Source organism: Homalodisca vitripennis, chromosome 4, assembly GCF_021130785.1.
Source record: "Homalodisca vitripennis isolate AUS2020 chromosome 4, UT_GWSS_2.1, whole genome shotgun sequence".
Taxonomy (NCBI): Eukaryota; Metazoa; Arthropoda; class Insecta; order Hemiptera; family Cicadellidae; genus Homalodisca; species Homalodisca vitripennis.
The window spans coordinates 43,137,569-43,157,746 of NC_060210.1; the positions used below are offsets into that span (position 1 = coordinate 43,137,569).

The 20,178-nt window shown below is 29.9% G+C and overlaps 1 protein-coding gene across 3 annotated transcripts in view; it reads right to left on the minus strand.

Annotated features, from left to right (window-relative positions):
* Positions 1–5,055: 5,055 nt before the first annotated feature.
* LOC124359220 (serine/arginine repetitive matrix protein 1-like) overlaps positions 5,056–20,178 on the minus strand; it is a 40,659-nt gene continuing 25,536 nt past the window's right edge. For 2 of the 3 annotated variants that reach the window (XM_046811785.1, XM_046811784.1), the window contains exons 10-12: positions 19,528–19,697; positions 18,666–18,722; positions 5,056–7,556 (exon numbers count right to left, since the gene is read on the minus strand). In XM_046811785.1, coding sequence (XP_046667741.1) covers positions 7,551–7,556; positions 18,666–18,722; positions 19,528–19,697 — 233 coding nt within the window. In that variant the 3' untranslated portion in view covers positions 5,056–7,550. The remainder of the gene's footprint in view (positions 7,557–18,665; positions 18,723–19,527; positions 19,698–20,178) is intronic. The other variant, XM_046811786.1, reaches the window with a different exon arrangement.

Here is a 20,178-nt window from a genome sequence, read left to right on the forward strand (position 1 = left end):
TTTTTTTTTTTGTAGAACTCCAGACGGTAACTTGGAAAATTAGACTCATTTTTGTGTCGTGTATTGTACGAGTGAATAAAATAATGTTGATCCCTTAGTGGGTTGTATCTTAGGAACATTATGCACTCATAAATAAATAGCCCATAAACAGTCAATATTTTTAATTCTTTGAACTTTTCTTTGACAGAATCATTAAAATTCAGATGTAACATGACTCTGACTGCTCTTTTTTGGACTTTCAATATTTCCGTGAGGTTTTCCATTTTTGTTGTTCCATATACACAAATGCCATAGGCTATGTGAGACTGGATATGAGAATAATAAATCAATTTTAAAGTTTAGATATTATTTATTATTATTGCTGCTGTTCAGATTATTGATTGATCCAAACTGATAAAAAGTAAATACAAATTTGTTTAGTCTCTTTTTAGCTTCAGAAAAGGTTGAAGCTTGATGTATTTACTAGTTTAACTTAACACTTTAATCTTTAAGGATTCTGAGCACAAGAAATTTTGACAAAAAAATATATATTTGTATAGTACGGTATGCTTAACTTTGTCAGAATTTTTTTACATCTGGGGAAAAGGAAGGATTTTAATTTTTAAACATAGTATTATATATTTTTGTAATATCCTTTCAAATCACCCATTATTGATATATAATTTTAAACAAAGAAACAACAAGAAACTTGTAAAATGAACATAAATTTTAAAGCATATTAGTTATCAGAATTTTGAGTGTGAATACAATATTTGATTTACTTACTCTTTTTACCATTGTGGCTACTCCAAACCTAGTTAGGCCTTGGCCTCACCAGTTGTGCGCTTCCATCCTTATATGAGGTCTGTTCAAAAAATATTGCGACTTTTTGATTTCCGCGGATTATGTATTTTGTTTTTAATTTTTTTGTGGCATTATGTTGGTACACATGCCTCTTGACGTATGCCTTCAAGTTCAGCCGTCTTGAATGTTCAGTTAATTGTTGACGTATCAATTCTTGTCGTCGATTTGTTCCTATTCGAAAAAAGGGATCAAAGAATCTGTAACAAATTTTGTTTTAAAAACTAAATGAAGTGCGCGGATGAATTCTGAATGTTGACTGTGGCTTATGGAGAAGTTACCTTGGGCCGAAGCAACGTTTATCGGTGGTACAAAACGTTCTCAGAGGGTCAAGAAGATGTAAACCACAAACAGCGTGTCCCAGGCGCCCGAGCACATCGAGAACAGATGAAAAAATTGATGAAGTGAAGAAATTAGTATTGACCAACTGTCGAATCACCTTTAGAGCAGTTACCAAAGACCTAAACATATCAATTGGCTCGTGCCATTAGATTTTTATCAATGATTTGGGCATGAAACGGATCCCCGCGAAATTCGTATCGAAATTGAGCAATTTTTACCAAAAACAGCAGCACATTACCATTGCTAATGAGCTGTTGAACTCTGTCCGAAATGACCCAATTATTGCTCCAGAGGGTCATAATCAGCGACCATAATGATAGGTTTGTATGGTTATGAAATAAAAACCAAATTTAAATTTTCTTTATTGCAGTAGACTATTTTTACAACTGTATTGCATGTGTCGGTAATAAAACTTGTTCCAAAACAATTATTCTAATATAAGTTGAAGTTTAAAACATCAGTTTTGACCAATTTTACTTTGATTAAAACATTTTTTAACAATAGTTAACACAAAAATTTCATTCATTTCGGCAACAGAATTAAAAAATAGAGTTTTATTGATCCTAGCGGTTTGGAAGGGAATAAAACGTATTCAACATTAAAAGATCTCTTAATCGAGCTTTGAAATGTTTCTTTGTTGCCAATTCTGGCACAGTGCTAAAGTGACATTTCTAATAATACAGTTAGGATATGCTTCAAACTTGCTTTAAAAGAAGTATGTCATTCATAACTGTCTTCTCAGCTTTGGGCGCCTTGTTCCAATGTCGTCCATAAATTAGTGCTGCAAACAAGCTTACCTCAGTGACTCCCTTCTTTTATTTAGATGTAAGGGTAAACTGATCCTTAAATAAATATATTTTGAAACAATAAATAACCTTAGCCATCCAACGTGTATTGTGCAAACCACCTGGGACTCAGAACTTATTTTTGATTCCAAGCTTGTATCACTAAAAAAAACATTAAACAACTATATAAGCTCTAGGTAGTCATCTCGAGGCTGCTTTGTTCGATTTGGGGCCTCTAAAATAGCACTATAACAGTCCATCATACCTTTTCTGAGATTTTTTGTTTAGTCATTGGCTTCAAACAAATCATTACTACTGGGCGAAAATATTTCCTTGTCAATCTGAGGCAAATATTTCTTGAAACGCTTAAGTATGGCAACATCAGGGCCCTCAATAACTCCAAAAGCTGTACTAAAAAATGGACGAGAGCACAATTATAAGTATATGGTGTCTACATCGAATCCATACAAGACTAGAATTTAAACTGTCTTCAAGAATGGCACATACGCCACTCTTCAACCCTGTATTGGCAGCTGTTGTGTCAAATACTAAAGCACGCACATTTTTTTCTCAGTTTCCCATCATCCAGAGTGATTAGACAAACTGTAGCTTGTTCCTGTCCAGTCCCATGACCAATCTTTGTGACTTCTATCAGTTTTTCGACCCCGTATCCAGTAACAAGAATAGCCACTCTGTCAACTTTTTTTAGTGCCCCCCGCAATGTCTGTGAGTAATTTACCATCTCAGTGTAAGAATAATGGATCTTCACAAGTGAAAGTTGATGAATATAAATTATGTGAAATTGGTGCAACTAATTAAACCTATTAAAAGCAAGTTGTTTGCAATTGTTAGCTGAATAGCTTAAATGTAACCTTTAAAAGGTTAATTTATACCAATTGAAATTCAATATTAGAACTTTAAATTCATAGGGACCTCCGATTGGACCCAATTTTTTTCTGGTGATTCAGCATGCATAGTGGAACAAAGGCAGCAATGTGGAGATACATATTTCAAACTTTTTATTTTTCGTATATAAATGTGGACCACCCTAATGTACAAGTATATAGTTCTGTACTAGTTTCTAAAGATTCTGTAATTGTATCCTATAGAAACATGTAAAGGTCCTAATAAAATCTTGAAATTGAGATGTCAGATGAAATTGTGTCTGTATATACATTGAGTGACTTCAAAGCCATTAAATAATCAACATTAAAATTCTAAATAAAGCTGATTTTGTACTTAGGTTCTATTAGGTGCTAATTCAAACTGGTTCAATAGATTACGCTCAAATATTGATGGCATGATTTATGAAGATAATAAATTAAACTTTGCTGATAGTCGAAATCACAATCTCCTCTATTACCAATAGGAAAATTATAATAAAATTTAAGGAGTAGCGATCAAAATTAAAATAACTTTCTTTAAAACAGTAGTGACATAACAAATATTGTAAAAACCTATGTAACACTAAAATATCTCAATAAACTGTAGGATTCAAAAATTATTTATTTAGATTGCTTACAAACGCCCCTGGTACACCAATGAATAAGATAAGTAAAAAGATTGCCAGTCTTTTCTGACAAATATTAAATCTTTACTAGTATCATGTGATTATTGGTATTGTATTTATATAGATGCTGATGGTGTTCTCCGATAATATTATCACATTCAAAAATATATGATTTATACAGAATCCTAAGCCCAAGCCCACTTACAGTAAAATCATGAAACTTGGTATGAATGGTCTCGATAGTTCAAAAACAATTATTTCCTTAAACGTTTTATTTTTGTGCAACATTCATTTTTAAAATGGTGGCATTTTTAAAAACTTGTAAGAGGCAAAAATGTTGAAGAATTTAGGCCCACAAATTACGGTACAAGATTTGTATGATCAGACTACTATTAACTATCCTTCATTCATACATGAAGAATATTGAGTTTGATTATCATGTATGTCACTCTATGGGATTTGTTTCATCGTTAGCGAATAGTTTTATATTGGTCTTACGGGTAATCATGAATATTAACACATGTAGTCTAACTCTCAACACATCCAACATCATTTTAATGTGATTTGGTGGTAAAACATAAATGATTTAAACATTGATATCAAACCCAATTTAATGAACCAAGACCTGAAGTTATCATGTGGCAAGTTTTGCTGAGAAGATTTTATACGTAGACTTAAAATTTTGCATAAAACTTAATTTGTACAAGAGTGAGATCTATGATGCATCATTTTCATGTCAACTTCTTTTTATGATTGTCTGTCTATCTATTCACAGGACATCCAGAAAATGAAATGAGCTATAGATTTAAAAATCTGCAACCTCGGCAAAGCCTGTTATGTCACATGGTGTGACATACTTCTACCTTGTATTGACATGAACAAATAGTAATTATAATATTATCTAACTTTTATTATAGATTGAAGCAGTTACAAGTTCAAACCATTTAATTCATTCAGTATATTATTTATTTAAATTTTTTCCAGAATTTAATTTAATGAACAAAACTATGAAAGTGTGCGGTAATGTACTTGAAATTGGCTTCCTTTGACAAATATGGATAGGTCACTCACTAACTTTAACAAACCATTATTTCTGTGAACACAATTTGAGGAAACAAACAAGTGATGTGATCTTGTGACCGTTACATGATTTTGAATCGATGCCCTTCAACCTGACTATCGTTTATTAATGGTTATGGAAGTCAATGCCCCAAGTTTAATGAAAGGCTGTTGTATGAAAACATTTAGATGATACCATCCACCACAATTGCTAAAATTAATATCTTTTCTTTTGTATCACATCATATACCACCATTAATCAATAATTTAAAACAAAATAACTTTAAATAATTATTATATAATTCTTTGTATATACATTTATTGGCATATTTACATATAAAAATAATACAATGTTAAATATCTAGAACTTGGTCTGACTATTAAAAATACTAAAACAATTATATTAACAATTTGAACCAGTTGATGCGTTGTAATAACTTTTTTAAGCTGAGGTGGTACATGTAGAAAAGATACAAATTATGAAATTAAGGTATGAAAACACAAATAAAACAAAGGCAATTGAAAACAACAAATTTATTTGATAAATATTTTACAAATGTAACAGAAATAAATCACCGGTTCTGTTTTGCAGAGGTTTATTACTCATCATTTTCACTTATTTTGAGATCATAGTATTCATAATTATTCAAAAAGCCACAATACACATCTGCACTGCATTCTACACTTTATAAAAGTTACCTGTACAAAGATTTACAAGGATAAATAAATATTTCAATTTTCTTTCAATGTGAAAAATATATATTTTCTATTTTAAGAAAATCACTTGATCCTAACTAAGTGTACATACTGTACTGTACAGACCCCCTCACTCTATTTACACAACATATTACAATTCTTGGCTCAGTGCACTGGGATATGAGGATTAGACTGATTTACAAATTACCATTCTCATTAACACTCGGCCATCAATAACCAAAGGGTTAAAATGTCATCTTCTTTGTTTGTATATTGGATTTTGAAATGAATCTCACTTTTACACAACTATTTATAATCCTAAATACAAAATAATGAAAACAACACAAACAAAAATATTATACACACACATTACAAACAACAGTATTAACAATAAATACAAAATGTACAATTGAAGATACCTTACAAAATATTAAGACGATTCTTTACTACACCAGATTATAATCCAGATTCATAACATAACCATACAAATGGAAAAACTATATTTTATCTCAAAATGTTATTAATTAATTAATTCTTTTACTTTAAAGGCCACATTCACATTATATAATTTTTAATAAATAAACTTTTAAAACAAAATTTCAAGTAGTATTTCAAGCATATGAATATGTTGACAACATGTAAATATATACAAATGTTAGGATAGAAATTAAATTTACGGTGAATATAACATATTATATGAGAATGTTTTAGTGTTTGTTCAAAATGGAAGTAAAAGTGTATGCCTAACATGTTAAAATGTTTTCTGAACTTTAGACAACTTAATTTAAATATTTTCTTGTCCTATACTGAATTACTGTCCACTATGTTTTATATAAATTTGCACAAGGAAATAAAATTAATACTCAATCCAAGTAAAGCTTTTACTTACTACTTAGATCTACTACTTAAGAAATGTTGTACAACATATAATTTTACTCCAAAGTTTACAGTAAAAATGTTTGTTGCATTTATGCCTGAAGTCTAATTGGTAGTCTAATATTAATTAATATCTTACAAGCCTTATGGTCTATAATGAATGCATATTTACAAAAAAGCTAATATATTTGTAAAACATAACTTTATGGCCTTGTATAAAAAAATTCAATAATTTAGAGAAAAAATTGCAAACAGACTACTCACATCTACTAAGTGCATATTTTTCCATTTTTCTGTTGATATTTCTTTGATATCAATACCATGTTTGCTGTATGACAATTAAAGCATTCTTTTTTAAATTAAATGTTTTAATGTTTTCATTGTATGGAAGACGATGAGTGTCAGCTAAAAGTACTATATAAATTTAAAAGAACAAATAAATATGTATATATATCTTCAGTAAAGAGTTAATATTTTCCAAAGGAATGTGGCCCTCACAACACAGATGCAGATAAACTGACAGTAACGAAAACTAATTGACTGGAATCTTATACCATAGATTTTCTCATATAAACTATTTGTAACATTCATAAAAAATATGATTTATTAATACATTATAGAGCATCTATTATACAAACTAACCATAAAATTGGCTTGTACAAGAAAGTTAATACAGCCAAACAATAATACACAAAAACATACAATATCAATTTAATAAATTATTTTGAACCAACAACAATAATTTGATCTTTAATAGAAATTCAAAGAAAAATTAATCACATATTCAATGTAAAGTGAACTTTTGTAAAGAACTCAATGACTTTCATGTGACAATTAATTTAAACACAATCACAATTTAACAACTTAATGCATACAAAAGTAAAATATTTGTATCCACTTTAATAACGGGTTTTAAAACTAATTTACTGGCAATAATGGCAAACTAATAAAAATGGGTAACAATATTTATAAAACAATCTCAAAGACCACATTTGCACAAAACACCAAACAAAAATGATACAACATTCAATAGCTTTATTGAACTATTACAACTGTGTATAGTATATTTATTTAAGAAGCACTGTATAATACATAATTTCATTATGTAACTAAAACTAATGGTACAAGTTAAAAACTAACAAGGAACAATATATTAGTAAATATATTTTAATGACATATTAACAATTTACATGGGAAAAGAACTGCTAAAGCACACTGAGCCTTACATCACTAAACGTATTCAAAAAAAAAAGTTTGAACACAAGAGAACAATGTTTTTGTAAATAATGCATGGATTTTCATATTGTTTAAGAACTCAACAACACAACTGCAAACAGCAAATTAAAGTCTTCATATTTTGCATTGATCAGTTCTGTGGCTTTATTGTCAGTTCCCTTGTAGACTTTGAATAGTATCTGACAGCTTCATCGGTATGGTGCAGTTTAAACCTTTTTACAACAGAGAAGAAGATGCTGATTATTGGGTGTGACAAAATAATGATGATACATTCACAACTGCATGGCTTCATTAGATAAAATGATTACAAACACAATTTAAGCAAATGAAAGTAGCAGACAGTTAAAGTGAAAAAGAAACAAACTATATTAATACTATAACTATGACAAAATTGATAAAACTTTTTTATGGACTATGATAAACAGATGACCTTATTGAACTTTTACTATTATCAACCCTTTGGGATTCAATTTTCAAAACTGTACAGTCTCACAGTTCAAATAGACCAACCCAACTTTCAAGCAAAGACAAAAAGTGTTAAAATAAATGTTTTCTTTACACCTTTTTAGTCATTGTTCTCTTTGATGAATTGTTGAACCTAACAACCTAGTTCTGCAACATTTTATCTCCATAATTCACTTGAATTGTAACTTATATTGATTTATAAAATACTAATAAGGATTTTATTTGTAGTAATGACTTTAATTTTGTTGGATTACCCTATGGTGACTGGGATTTTGTTATTGGCACTAATTTCAAGACCCTAGACATCAATGAGAACTATGCATAAGTACAGTTACTTTATGACAGATAATGTCCTATGAAGATTTTTCAATTTTTTCAATTTATCAACTTTCTACAGCGTATAAATAAATTTGTTGTCCACAAAACTTTTATTTAAACTTTGATTTGTTGTTATTTTGATTAACCCTATAAGTGGCGGTCATTTGTCGTCTCAGTGGCAGGCCGTTTTTGGGTAAATTGCCGTGATCGTTAAACTTATTTTTAGAAAACATTATCTAAGTGATAACCTAGCAACATTATATATTTTTGTTTTCCTTACGAACTATAGAATAAGAATAAATATAATATTTGGTGCCTTACCATTATTTTCAGATTAATATCATTGTAGATGTGTAAAAAATCTTTTTTAGAAAAAATAAGTTTTAAGTTCTACTGTCCGTCACTTTGAAACTACTGGAGCTACAAAATAATGTCAAATTTACAGAATATACACAATTTTATTCTAAACAAATTACTTCCTATACATTTTTTTCTATTTACAAGAACAAAAAAGTTAGATGGGAAAAACTAAATCTATGTATAAACTGGTTTTTTTTTTACTCCCGAGTCACTAGAAGGGGCTTGTCTTTTCCTCCCAGTAGTGTAGGGCCTATAATAGTATAATAGTGGCTTAGTTTGTCATAGCACAGTATATTTCGTAAATATAAAACAGGAATTGTCTTATCGCAAACCCCTCCCCATCCTCAGACAGAGGTCAAAGTCGAGCGATCTAGTAGATAACGTGACTACAGATTCTCGCCGCCCGTTCAGCGTGCGCCGCAATCTTGTACTTTTCGTGCCGAAGTGTCTGTCGAGTGCGTCGCTTTGTTGTACTTCCGTGTTTTACTGTGTGTGTAATAGATTATGATGGGTGACACTATGAGAATTAGGGATTTACCCAGGAGCGAACAGGGGGCCATTCGTTTTTTACAAGATCATGACTAGTTGCCTACATCTAAAATATGCGTTGCGGTCGGCAGTTGCTGCTGAAGGCGGAAATCCACTAGACTCACTCATCCTTGATATTGCTGCTTTCTGGGCGTCACATGAAACCCATTAACAATTAATAATCATTGTAAGTTTGTAATTGAAGAGTTGCTTTTTCGTTCTATAATGTTTTTTTTCTATAAATTTATTTGTTTGTGTTCCTCATACTGGTGTAGTCGGTATAATCCCAAAGTACCCCAACATTTTCCATGACGAACGAATAACCTAAACATTTACCGGTAACACAAACAACGAGATAAATCATAATATACTGACAATAACAGTACGCAAAGTCGCCAAACAAAACAGTGACGAGACGAGTAGACAGCTGTTCTCTCGTCTGCCGCCAGGTCAAACGAAAACCGTCGGAATCATTTAAGCCAGCAAACATTAGTAACATGAATACACACTATACTATATGATATGTATAGGAAATTTCATGGAAAATACGATAGTTCAAACTAGGCCTAAAAATAATGGACGGTTGCGGAGCAACGGCCTTAAATGTGAAGCGATGGCTGTGACGGCGCTTGCCACTTCGCGGCGGCGTAAATCATACGTCTCAGACGGCGCTTGCCACTTAGAGGGTTAAAGAAGAGATAGCAATATCTAATTTCCACCATTTTCCTACTTTTTAATCCTTAGAGTGCCATAGCATCAGCATATCAGATGTGCTAAAAACCTAGTAAATTTGCATTGATTGGCACGACGATTTGTATTTAGGCGATATTTAATATAGTATACAGTTGAAATATTTGATTAACCATATAGCTGTATTCTCAATATATTTTGATGAATCGATTGATGCACTTTTTGTTTTCTTCCTCATAGGTCTTTGGAATGATAACTATGATGTTGTTATGGTCTGTAAGTGAATGAATTCATCCGATGTGGATTATGCGTTTGGCCAGTAACACTGTTTACTTCGTTCCGTAATTACGTTTCGATGTAAAAACAAATTTATAAACAGTGTACAATTTTCATTAATTATTATTGTAATAATATCTTTATTTATTTTTGGATGATTCCATATTAACAAGCTTTTGTTTGTTTTTTGTTGCAAGTCTTGCTGCCAAGTATAAACAACTTTGATAAACTATTATTGACATTAGTTCACTGCATAAGTAGTGTTATTTTGTGCTTTATCTAGTGTCTTTTGTTTAAAACAATGAGTGAAGAAAACTTTCCAGACAATGAAAATGTCTCTTACAGGCTTTAGACTAGTGTATTAGCTCAAAGTTTCTCAGTAATAGACCGGATGATATCAGTGATCAAGTCTTAAGTGTTTTTATACATTTTTTTACATGTTTGTTTTTGTTTGGAAAAAGATGTAATGTAATACATACATTTTGTTTCTAATTTCATTACCTTTCATACAGTACAGCTAAAATTCTATGCACATAAAACATATGGACAATTTTGAATAAAAAAAGATTATAACATTTTTTTTTATTTAGTACTTACACATATTAAAAATATAATGTATTTTATGTTTACCAGAATAAATATGTACTATATTCCTCATTTTGTTGTTGTTGTTAAAAAATCAGTATTTACTAATCAGTATTGAGCATTGAGTTCCCCATAATTTGTGAGACTTAAAACTTCAAAAATATGAAATAATATTTATTGTTATTCTACAAGCAAAAAGATATTTTAACTTGATAAAACATTAAAAGGAGAGGAAATTTTACTTTATTTACAGGCTGTACAACGCTGTAACATTGGTTTCAAATTGAAAGTATAGATATATTTGTTAGTGGTTTTAAAATGTAAAAACCAAATCAAGAGATGTCAACTATCCTGATTGACACTCATAAGCCAAGGCCAGTGAGTTAGCAAGTATGTCAGGCAACCTATCTGAGCTGTAGACTCCAGTGTAAATAAGAGATGAATAAATTGAAGGCACTCATTCTTATTTTTTCAAGCACAAAGGGTTGATAATACTTGAACATTTAGAAACTCCAAATGTTGCTGGGAATCAATATAATAAAATGTATATTTTAAAATTATTAGACATATAAAATCATTCTTATTTTTACTATTTTTTATATACACAAATAGGCATTTTCTGGTATTTGTATTAGTACACTTGGAATATGTATGTTAATGTCATTAATATCATAATTAGAGAGAAGTAAGCCATTTTGTTCTTGTAATGGGCATTCTACCAGCTGCACTATTAGCAAGGAACCTCCTTCCAATGCTAATTTGTTTTCACTAGCCAGAGAGTGGCAGAGAGATTTCAATTTATATTCAATACAATAACTCTAGCACCAAAATATATCTAAGAAAAATTTGAAAATAGAAGCAATGTCTAAGAAGACATACACACAAATTTCTTAATTATACTTAAGAAAGTAGGTGAGCTTCTATTAAATCATATTTATACTTTCAAATATTAACTTACAACCGATAACTTTTATAAGAGTGCTTCACATTTTTCATGTGTATTGTAGAATTAAAATCCCTATCTTACAGTAGGTTGTTTTATTTAAAAGTTTATTCGTTTTAACTTAGGATTGTCTTTACTTTTTCTCTTACTTTTCATATATTACCAAAAACTTTCAAGGAAATATATTTCTTATTTTTGAAAACATATATAGTACATGCCTTTTGAGCTTTTCAAAATAAATATTTACTCTATCCTGTTATGTTAAAATAATAATAATACATTGTTAACTACAAAACATCTTAATAAGTTCTGATCTTCTCACTTTAGTATGGAATAATTTTTCTTTTTTTCCAAAATAAGGACTTATAATATTTTAACATTGGTGAGTCAAATTTGTAATTTATTATCATTTCACAAGTAAAATTAAGATAATATATATACTATTTTACTTCCTTCAATAAAAATATATCTTTGATAAATCACTTGCATTATCAGTACTAAGATAAACCAGATTACTTTCATTTTTATAAAATAATATGTTATTTAATATACAACAGTTTTGTAGTGCAAAGATAAATATGTTTTAATGATTTTACGGATAATCGTTTGCTATATAAAAGTTACTCTAAATGTCTTGAAACATTGACCACTTTGTTAAATAAAATCAGTTGTAAATTATGAAAATAACAGTCCATTAGATACTGACATTTATTAAGTCACTGTCCTCCCACAGTATACTCATACTAATATTTAATAATTCAAAAAAATTAAACCTTTAAGACTGCTGTTTGGTTTAACATTAATTTCCTATGAATCCTTAATATTTTAACTGAAATACTGTTCACTATGCCTACACCAAGTAACCAACAAGCAAAAATAATTTTAAATGTACTTGACTGTTATCATATTTAAGCTATTATCGTTAGTAAAAAAAGTTTGTTAACACAGTCATATTACGTTTTACTAATATTTGGAGAAAGATTTATTTTTACATCAGAGATTATTTTGCTGGTTAATGTTGTTATTTCAGCCTCAACTACATATAAAAATCATGTTTGTTATTTAAGTTTCAGTTTATACTACTCAGCCATTTTGTAAACTTTGCAAGCAGAAAGCGGGGGCTCCACCAACATTTACATCTCTTTTTTATATCTATACTTTCTTCTGTAACAATCTGAGGTCGACATGAGTATGGCGGATCAGGATAATCACACTTATCGCAGATTAATAGACTTCTGCGGTTGCAAGTGTTATATCAATACCTGACTAGCTAAAATACATCCTATTAATATTATAATTTGAATTTTTTCAAGAATTATGCTTGGATATTTGTCTGTTTGATGTTTTGGATGTTTGATACTCAATCACACAAACTTTAGTGGACAGATTTAGACTAAATGTAGCAAGTAAGAGGAAGTGCCCAAAAGTTTGTGGAATAGCTCTGCTGTGGGCAAAGCTTGTGCAGTACAAACTTCTGCTAGGTGTCGGTAACGCAACTCACCGCCATTACAGTGCAGCCTGGATCATCGACCTAGCTTGTTCCGTTCTTCTGCACTGACAGTTTTTGCTGTTATTGTTTTGTGCTATTTTCCTTTTTTTTACGATGGCAAGTTTGAGTGAACACTGTGCAGCTGTGAAATTTTGTTTCCTGCTCGGTAAAAAATGAAACTGTTTTAATGTTGCCAACAACAATAACAAAAACTATCACCACAGAACAGAACAAGCCAGGCTAAGGATCCAGTGAAATGGCGGTGAGTTGCGCTACCGACACATAGCAGCAGAAGTTTGTATGGCACAAGCCTTGTCCACAGCAGAACTATTCCAGGAACTTTTGGGTACCTCCTCGTATATGAAATCATTAGAGCTATAATATCAAATATAATGGAATAATGCAGAGAAATTTTATTTATTTCATTATTAGTTATAAAATCTGTTTCTTTTTCCAACTTCAGGGCCTCTATAAACTAAGAGTCCAATTATTCAAAAATGTATCAGGTGTTTAAAATATCTTTCAGTGACCATTATTTACCCATCAAGTGATTGGTAAGTCATATAAAAAGAATATAATTATGGTGTCCCAGTTATTCATCAAGAAATTGTGTACAAAACCGTGAGTATGTACCTGCTAGTATTGGATATAATTTTATCAGTTGTGCCATTCACTTGACAGGACCTCAACAATGAAAGGTGCAATATCATGTACTATACTTAGCAAGTTATTGCCATATGACTCTTTCACTGCCTGTTCAACAGTTTATAGACTGTCATAATGGTGTTGTAAGTATTTACTTTATAGGACAAAGATTTTTTACAAAATTTTGTACTGTAATGAGATGTCATGTCTTTACAGGCCTTTACAGTTCAATATTGTAGACTGTCATAATGGTGTGAAAAACAACAGTGAAATGTTTAACAATTTTGTGTTGTGTTGTACGTATTATTATAAATTAAAAAATCTTAAATAGTTTATGTATGATGTTTTATACTTAAATCAGTAATACATGTTTTGGAAATTTTATAATATACACATACATGATTTGTAAAGGCAATTTACAATAGTTTACTCAGATTTCCAAACAGTTCAATTTTTCAGGTACTCAACATTCAAATGTACCCTTTGTTGGGGGGTAAAAAGTTAAATTACTTAACGGTTATCTGTTAACATTCCCTCAGTCCAACATTCACAGCAAATATATACCCTTAGATATTTGGTAATTTTTTCAAAACTATTAATCCCACAATGTCAGTAAAAATGGCTTTCAGATAGTGGTCAACATAAGTAATGGAGATATAACTATGAAATGTTACACAATTAAAAAACTAGCATAATATACAGCTATAACAATAATTATACAACAAACATAAACACAAAGTTAAAAAAGGCTCTGTAAAGTTAGGCTTGAAACTATAAGCATAATAAATAGTAATTAAAAAGATTTATTTTATTAAAAAGTAATGTAATCTAGATAATGAAAGTGTAAAAAAAGCTTATTGGACAGGAGAATAATTGTGAGATTTGTAAGAGAAATTATAAATCTGAACTAATACAAAAATAGATTAAGTATTTAAATTTTTAGTTGAGTTTATTAAACAAGTCCATAACAAATTTGCAATGCCTAGTACCACATGGTGATGAGGTAGTGTCCTATCTTATGGTTTGCAACTTAAAATAAGTCATTTAACATTTCTTAAGTACATTAGCACTGAAACAACCAAAAGTGGCACAACATACGAACAAAGGACACAAACAACTTTGCAAATACAAAGGATATAAAGCAAATCATTATTTTGAGGCTTAAAATGGCAAGAACAAGAAAACAATAATTATGTAATGCAATGCATGGTTCAAATTGTGTATAATTTTAATCATGACACAATTTTCACTTTTACAACATACATAGTTACAAAAAAATCCAAGTTTTCTTTTCAAAATTACAAAAGTTACTCATTTTAATTCTAAACACTAAAACATTAAAATAATTACAAAATAAAAATTATCCTTGTTTAAAATTATAAATAATTTTGTACATTTAAATGAACTTGTTCACGACATCGTGTACCCCACTGGATACATGTGAACTTTCACAAAAGGTACACACTGGGCTTTCGTAAAGCGAGTTGTATGCCCAATGGGTTACACATTGCTGTGCATTTATTATTGTGTTTTTATTGTTTGCCTGGCTTTGTGGTTTGTTAAATGTGATCACGAGCTTAAATAATTACCTTAAAAAATTGTGTACCCTGACGGGCGCAAGACTGCTTAATTGTTAGGGTAAATTAATATTTTAGGTACCAATTGGTGTACACGGAAAAATACTCAAATTAATTTTTTGTGTGAAATTCTGAAGCCTACATACATTTATAGTTATACTTAGACATGTAATGTTTAAAAAAACTATTTCGATTTTTTGCCATTATTGAAAATTCTATGGCAAATAAAACAAGCCGGAAGTAAGCCGTTGTCATGAACATTTGACAAACAATATATTTATATATTTAACATAAACCAAATAATAAAAACATTATATAATTGAAGTCTTAATTAATTTAGAACAAGAAACAAAATACTATATAAAAGTTAAGAGTTGGCTGAACTGCTGTCTACCTTGGTTTTAGCCCCCACAAGAACAGTGTTATTCCTCATCTATTTTTACAACCTTATCAACATACATTATTTTTAGTTGTAGGAATATGAAAGATGTCTTAATTTTAAGATATAATTAATACATTACAAACACTTTTTAGTTTTTTCAATATTTTTAAATGTTATTCAGGAAAAACCTCAAACCTACTCGTATTTCATTGTTTCATTCAAAAAATATACACTTCAAAAAACTAAAAATTACTTGGATGTATTTGAAGTATCTTTCAAATGAAACAGCTCCAATAACGCTACAATAAAAATAAGGATGTGTAAGTGCATGAGGTTTAACTTTTGTTCTTATAGCAGAAAAATTCAAGGTCGTTTCACAATAGCCAACTCTGAACAATCAGTCATTAAAATCATTACATCATCAGAGGTTGCAGGATACAAACAAAATCAATTATATAAAAGTGGACAATAACATCAATAAAGCTACATAGTATCAAGTGTTGTATCAATTGCACAATTATGGTGATTTCTTTATATCCCTCATATTTTACTGCATTGATTATATAATTTTGAAAGGATTAAACACATCTGTTTTTATTTCAATATTATTATAATGCACAGTTAAAATAAATTTTACACCAAAAATATAGAATAATATTAATTTCTAAAAACTTTCAAGGCTAATATGACAGTGCCTTTTTAGTCAAAATGAGAGAACCCTTACAAGAGTTAATAAAATATGATAACATCTTGCAGAATGTTTAGAAATAAGATTCTGGTATGATGTTTGAGCTTCTCTAAATCACATTATAAAAATTATACATAATATAAATTATATGCATAAATTACACATAATATTGACTACAAGTACAGATATATATCACACAATAAGTTAAAGCAAGTGGAAATGAGAAAGTTGAGTTTCATACTGCATCATCTTGGCAAGTCTGGATAAGAACAAGCTGAAAATACTCCATAAACAGATTATTAACGAGTGATATAACCAAGAATATAATTTGGATAAATACATTTTTTGTATTTTTTTAAGATATTCCCAACATAGGTGTTGCAAATTATAATAAATAAAATAATTATTTACGTCCATATGCATAGGTGAAAATCCTAATTTTACGCTTTAATGAACATTTTGAGGCAACAAAGTAGTTAACAATAAAAGTATGTGTCACACAGCATTTAATATTAGTTTATTACTCTTGGACTTTACACATCAAAGGCAATTACTGTTAACTCACCACTAAAAGTTTCATTCTCTACTCTAACTATGATTATATGTATCGAGTTCAGAAATGTAGGTTATCCCCAATATCACCCCTAATAACTGAAAATAATCCTGCACATATTAAGATATAGCAAGAAACTGAGTTGTTTTAATACGATGAACTCAAAAATTGAATGAAGCAATAATTTCACTGTTAGAATTTGTTAACATACAAGAAACATTCTATCTTTGTAAAAAGGGTTGGGATGTTTGACTTTTACAAATGAATATTAGGTAACGTTAAAATGGTTTGTTCTTAGGCTTCTTTCAAAAAACAACAATTTTTCTAACTGTCTTCAACATAGAATCACAGTACCTGTGGAGTTAAATTTTCTTAATAGAAAGTTACTAAAAATCTATGTTTCAACTAATTTTTCGGGACTGGAACTAGAATCTCTTAAGCTTGTGCTAGAAATCAGATACAGACACCTTTAAGTAGCCATGTTTAAACCTCCTAAGGACCAAAGAATGGCATTTGCCCAGTTTGAGATATAACATATTGTAGATCAGTATGTAAATTATACACTGTAGCTCATTCATTATCATCATCATTAGTAAAGAAAGACACTTAGGAAGCCTTATACTGCACAATAACATTGCTTTAAATGCTAGACATCCATAATTTGTTATGTGTATGCAAGAAAAATCAGGCCAAATTCTAAATTTTTACAATCCTTTAAATAAAATATTACAGTGTATTTATTCATAAAAAAATTAATAAATTTGTTTAAATTTATTCCCAAAAATGTATTAGATAATTAAATGTAGTCTATTAAATCAGTCATACAAATTATAATAAAACAACAATACGACATAAAAATTAAAGCAATAAATATACTAGAGTTCATCATTTTTATTTACAAAAATATTGTATTTACTTCATTCTTAAAATAATTTTGCCAGGGATAGATCAATTAGATACTTTCTTTATGGAAACTCATTTCTTTTTAAACATGTTTACAAATCTCATTTTTATGTTACATAGGCTAAGTTTTGCAGATATCCAGAAAAATGGATATCGGGATTTCTAGCTCAGTTTACTGATGTACGTGAAGGAATGAAGCACTGAAAGGGATATTCAATTTTATAACAAATAGTAAAAACTACTACAGATCAAGCAAATATGTCATTTATCTATTGGAGATTCAAAATTTTCTTCGATTGATGAGTTTGTACATCTCATCTGTCTGATCAGACCAATGAAGGGGTTTTTACACCTATACACATCACAATGCATCCAATATATTGGATTGTAACAAACTGCTAATGTAATGACAAAAAAATAGGTAGTTTGTTTGTGAATGATACCTATGACAAAAAGACAACTGCTTGCCAACAAGCATTGATAACTGGCAATAAATTGTAATCCATTTTTTCCAATCTAACCATTCTGGGGTTGTTATTACAAATAAGGATTTTTTTGGTAGTAACTTGTTCATCAGTTTTTAAATTGCAATATGAATATTAAAACTGATATTTTATCTTGAATCCCAGTGTCACAAGTTTCTTAATTTTCCAACCCTTTAAACATAGTACAATTTGATTTTAATCCAATTTACATAATTTTATTCACTAGTCTGACGTTATATTCAGAATATTTGAAGTTTTTATTAACAGTACTTCATTATTGATTCATAACTACTTAGAAAAAAATACAAACTATCTGACATTCATACCTATACAAGCACTTGAAGAATCTAGTGCAACTAACTTTAGACTGAGTTACTAGATAGTTACAAATTATAGCCTGATAATGCCAGGTAGAAGCAGCAAAGTATACTCACACAGTGATCAGGGATCAATGTTATACGGAGTGGGATAGGAACATACAGGATGGGTTTCTGGAAACAAAAGGCAAGGTCTGTTTATTAATTTGGCCTCATGTGAACTTTGATTATCTATATCAAAAATAATTCAAGAAAATGTATGTTTAGGACAAGAGTTTTATTTGACTTTATCAGCAGTGTAACCAAAGGGGTACTATACCAAGATTAACTCCCACACAAAATATATTTGAGATGTATATTTTCCATACTCCACACTATTCATAGCTATTCATTTCTACAAAAAGACTCCCTCCCCACCCACTACAAAAATAACTTCTGGTTCGGATACCACAATTCTCTCAAGCCATCTTCATATTGCAAGCAGTTTAAAAACAGATAACTGCTATTATGCAATTGTCTCAATACAGCAAACAATTCTTCTCATTAACAACAAACTTTATTTATTAAATCTTCTCCAATTTCTTAAAATTTGAATAAACAATTTTTTTTTCAAAAAGTCAATTATTTTTAATTATGTAGTGTGTTCTAAATTATTGATGATTAAAGAATAACTCCCCATATTCATGATATTCCTTAAAACTGTAGTTTTTTGTTTCTAATAGAACATTAAGTAACTGAATTAATATGACAATGACAATAATGATAACATTACAAACAGTAGAACTTGTTAGAATAATAAATATGTACATCAAACTCTAAAACATAAAAAGACATTAATAATACATATAATACAAATAAATACTGCTCATGACTGAAACCTTAACCGTACATGTACTCTGGCAGAGCGATACGCCAGGCTTATGTACACACAATGTGTATGAGGTGAACGTATGTAAAAAGCATGCAGTCGCAGCCCTACCTGACTCCTACGGGAGCGCAGCTTGACCTTGCGACCACCGCTGGAGCGCTTGCATTGTGTGGTGCCCAGCCTCATATAAACAGGCAGTTTGCGTTTGTTGGAGACTGGTGCAGAGTACCGCTCCTCGGATGATGATGATGAGTAAGATGACTCTGAATCAGATCCACAATCTAGAAATCACAAAAACATAATGAGGAAAAATTAAAGATTATATGATGTTTTTGGCACATTTCAATCACTTAATGGACTTTTCTATGTAATCAAACCTTCCCAATGGCAAATGCATACATACCAATTAATAAAAAAAAACAGTTACAGGCTGACTTAAAAAGGTTGATCTTATCCTCCACTCTAATCACAATTCAGATTGTTAATTTAGTAAGAACTAAGAATAGGTCAATTTAAAATTTTATATTTATAATTTAAGAATAGGCTATGAATAAAGAGAATAAACAATTATAGTTGTGATTATTGATTATAATGTACTTTATCCGAGCAAATTATGATACATGTTATTAATATACTAAATGAGCAAACGGGAATAAAAATAATTGGCTCATGGAAATAATACACCCATATTCAATTGTGATTGTAATAGTATACTAATATCAAATCAAACAATCACAAAAATTATCCATACCTAGCTTTACA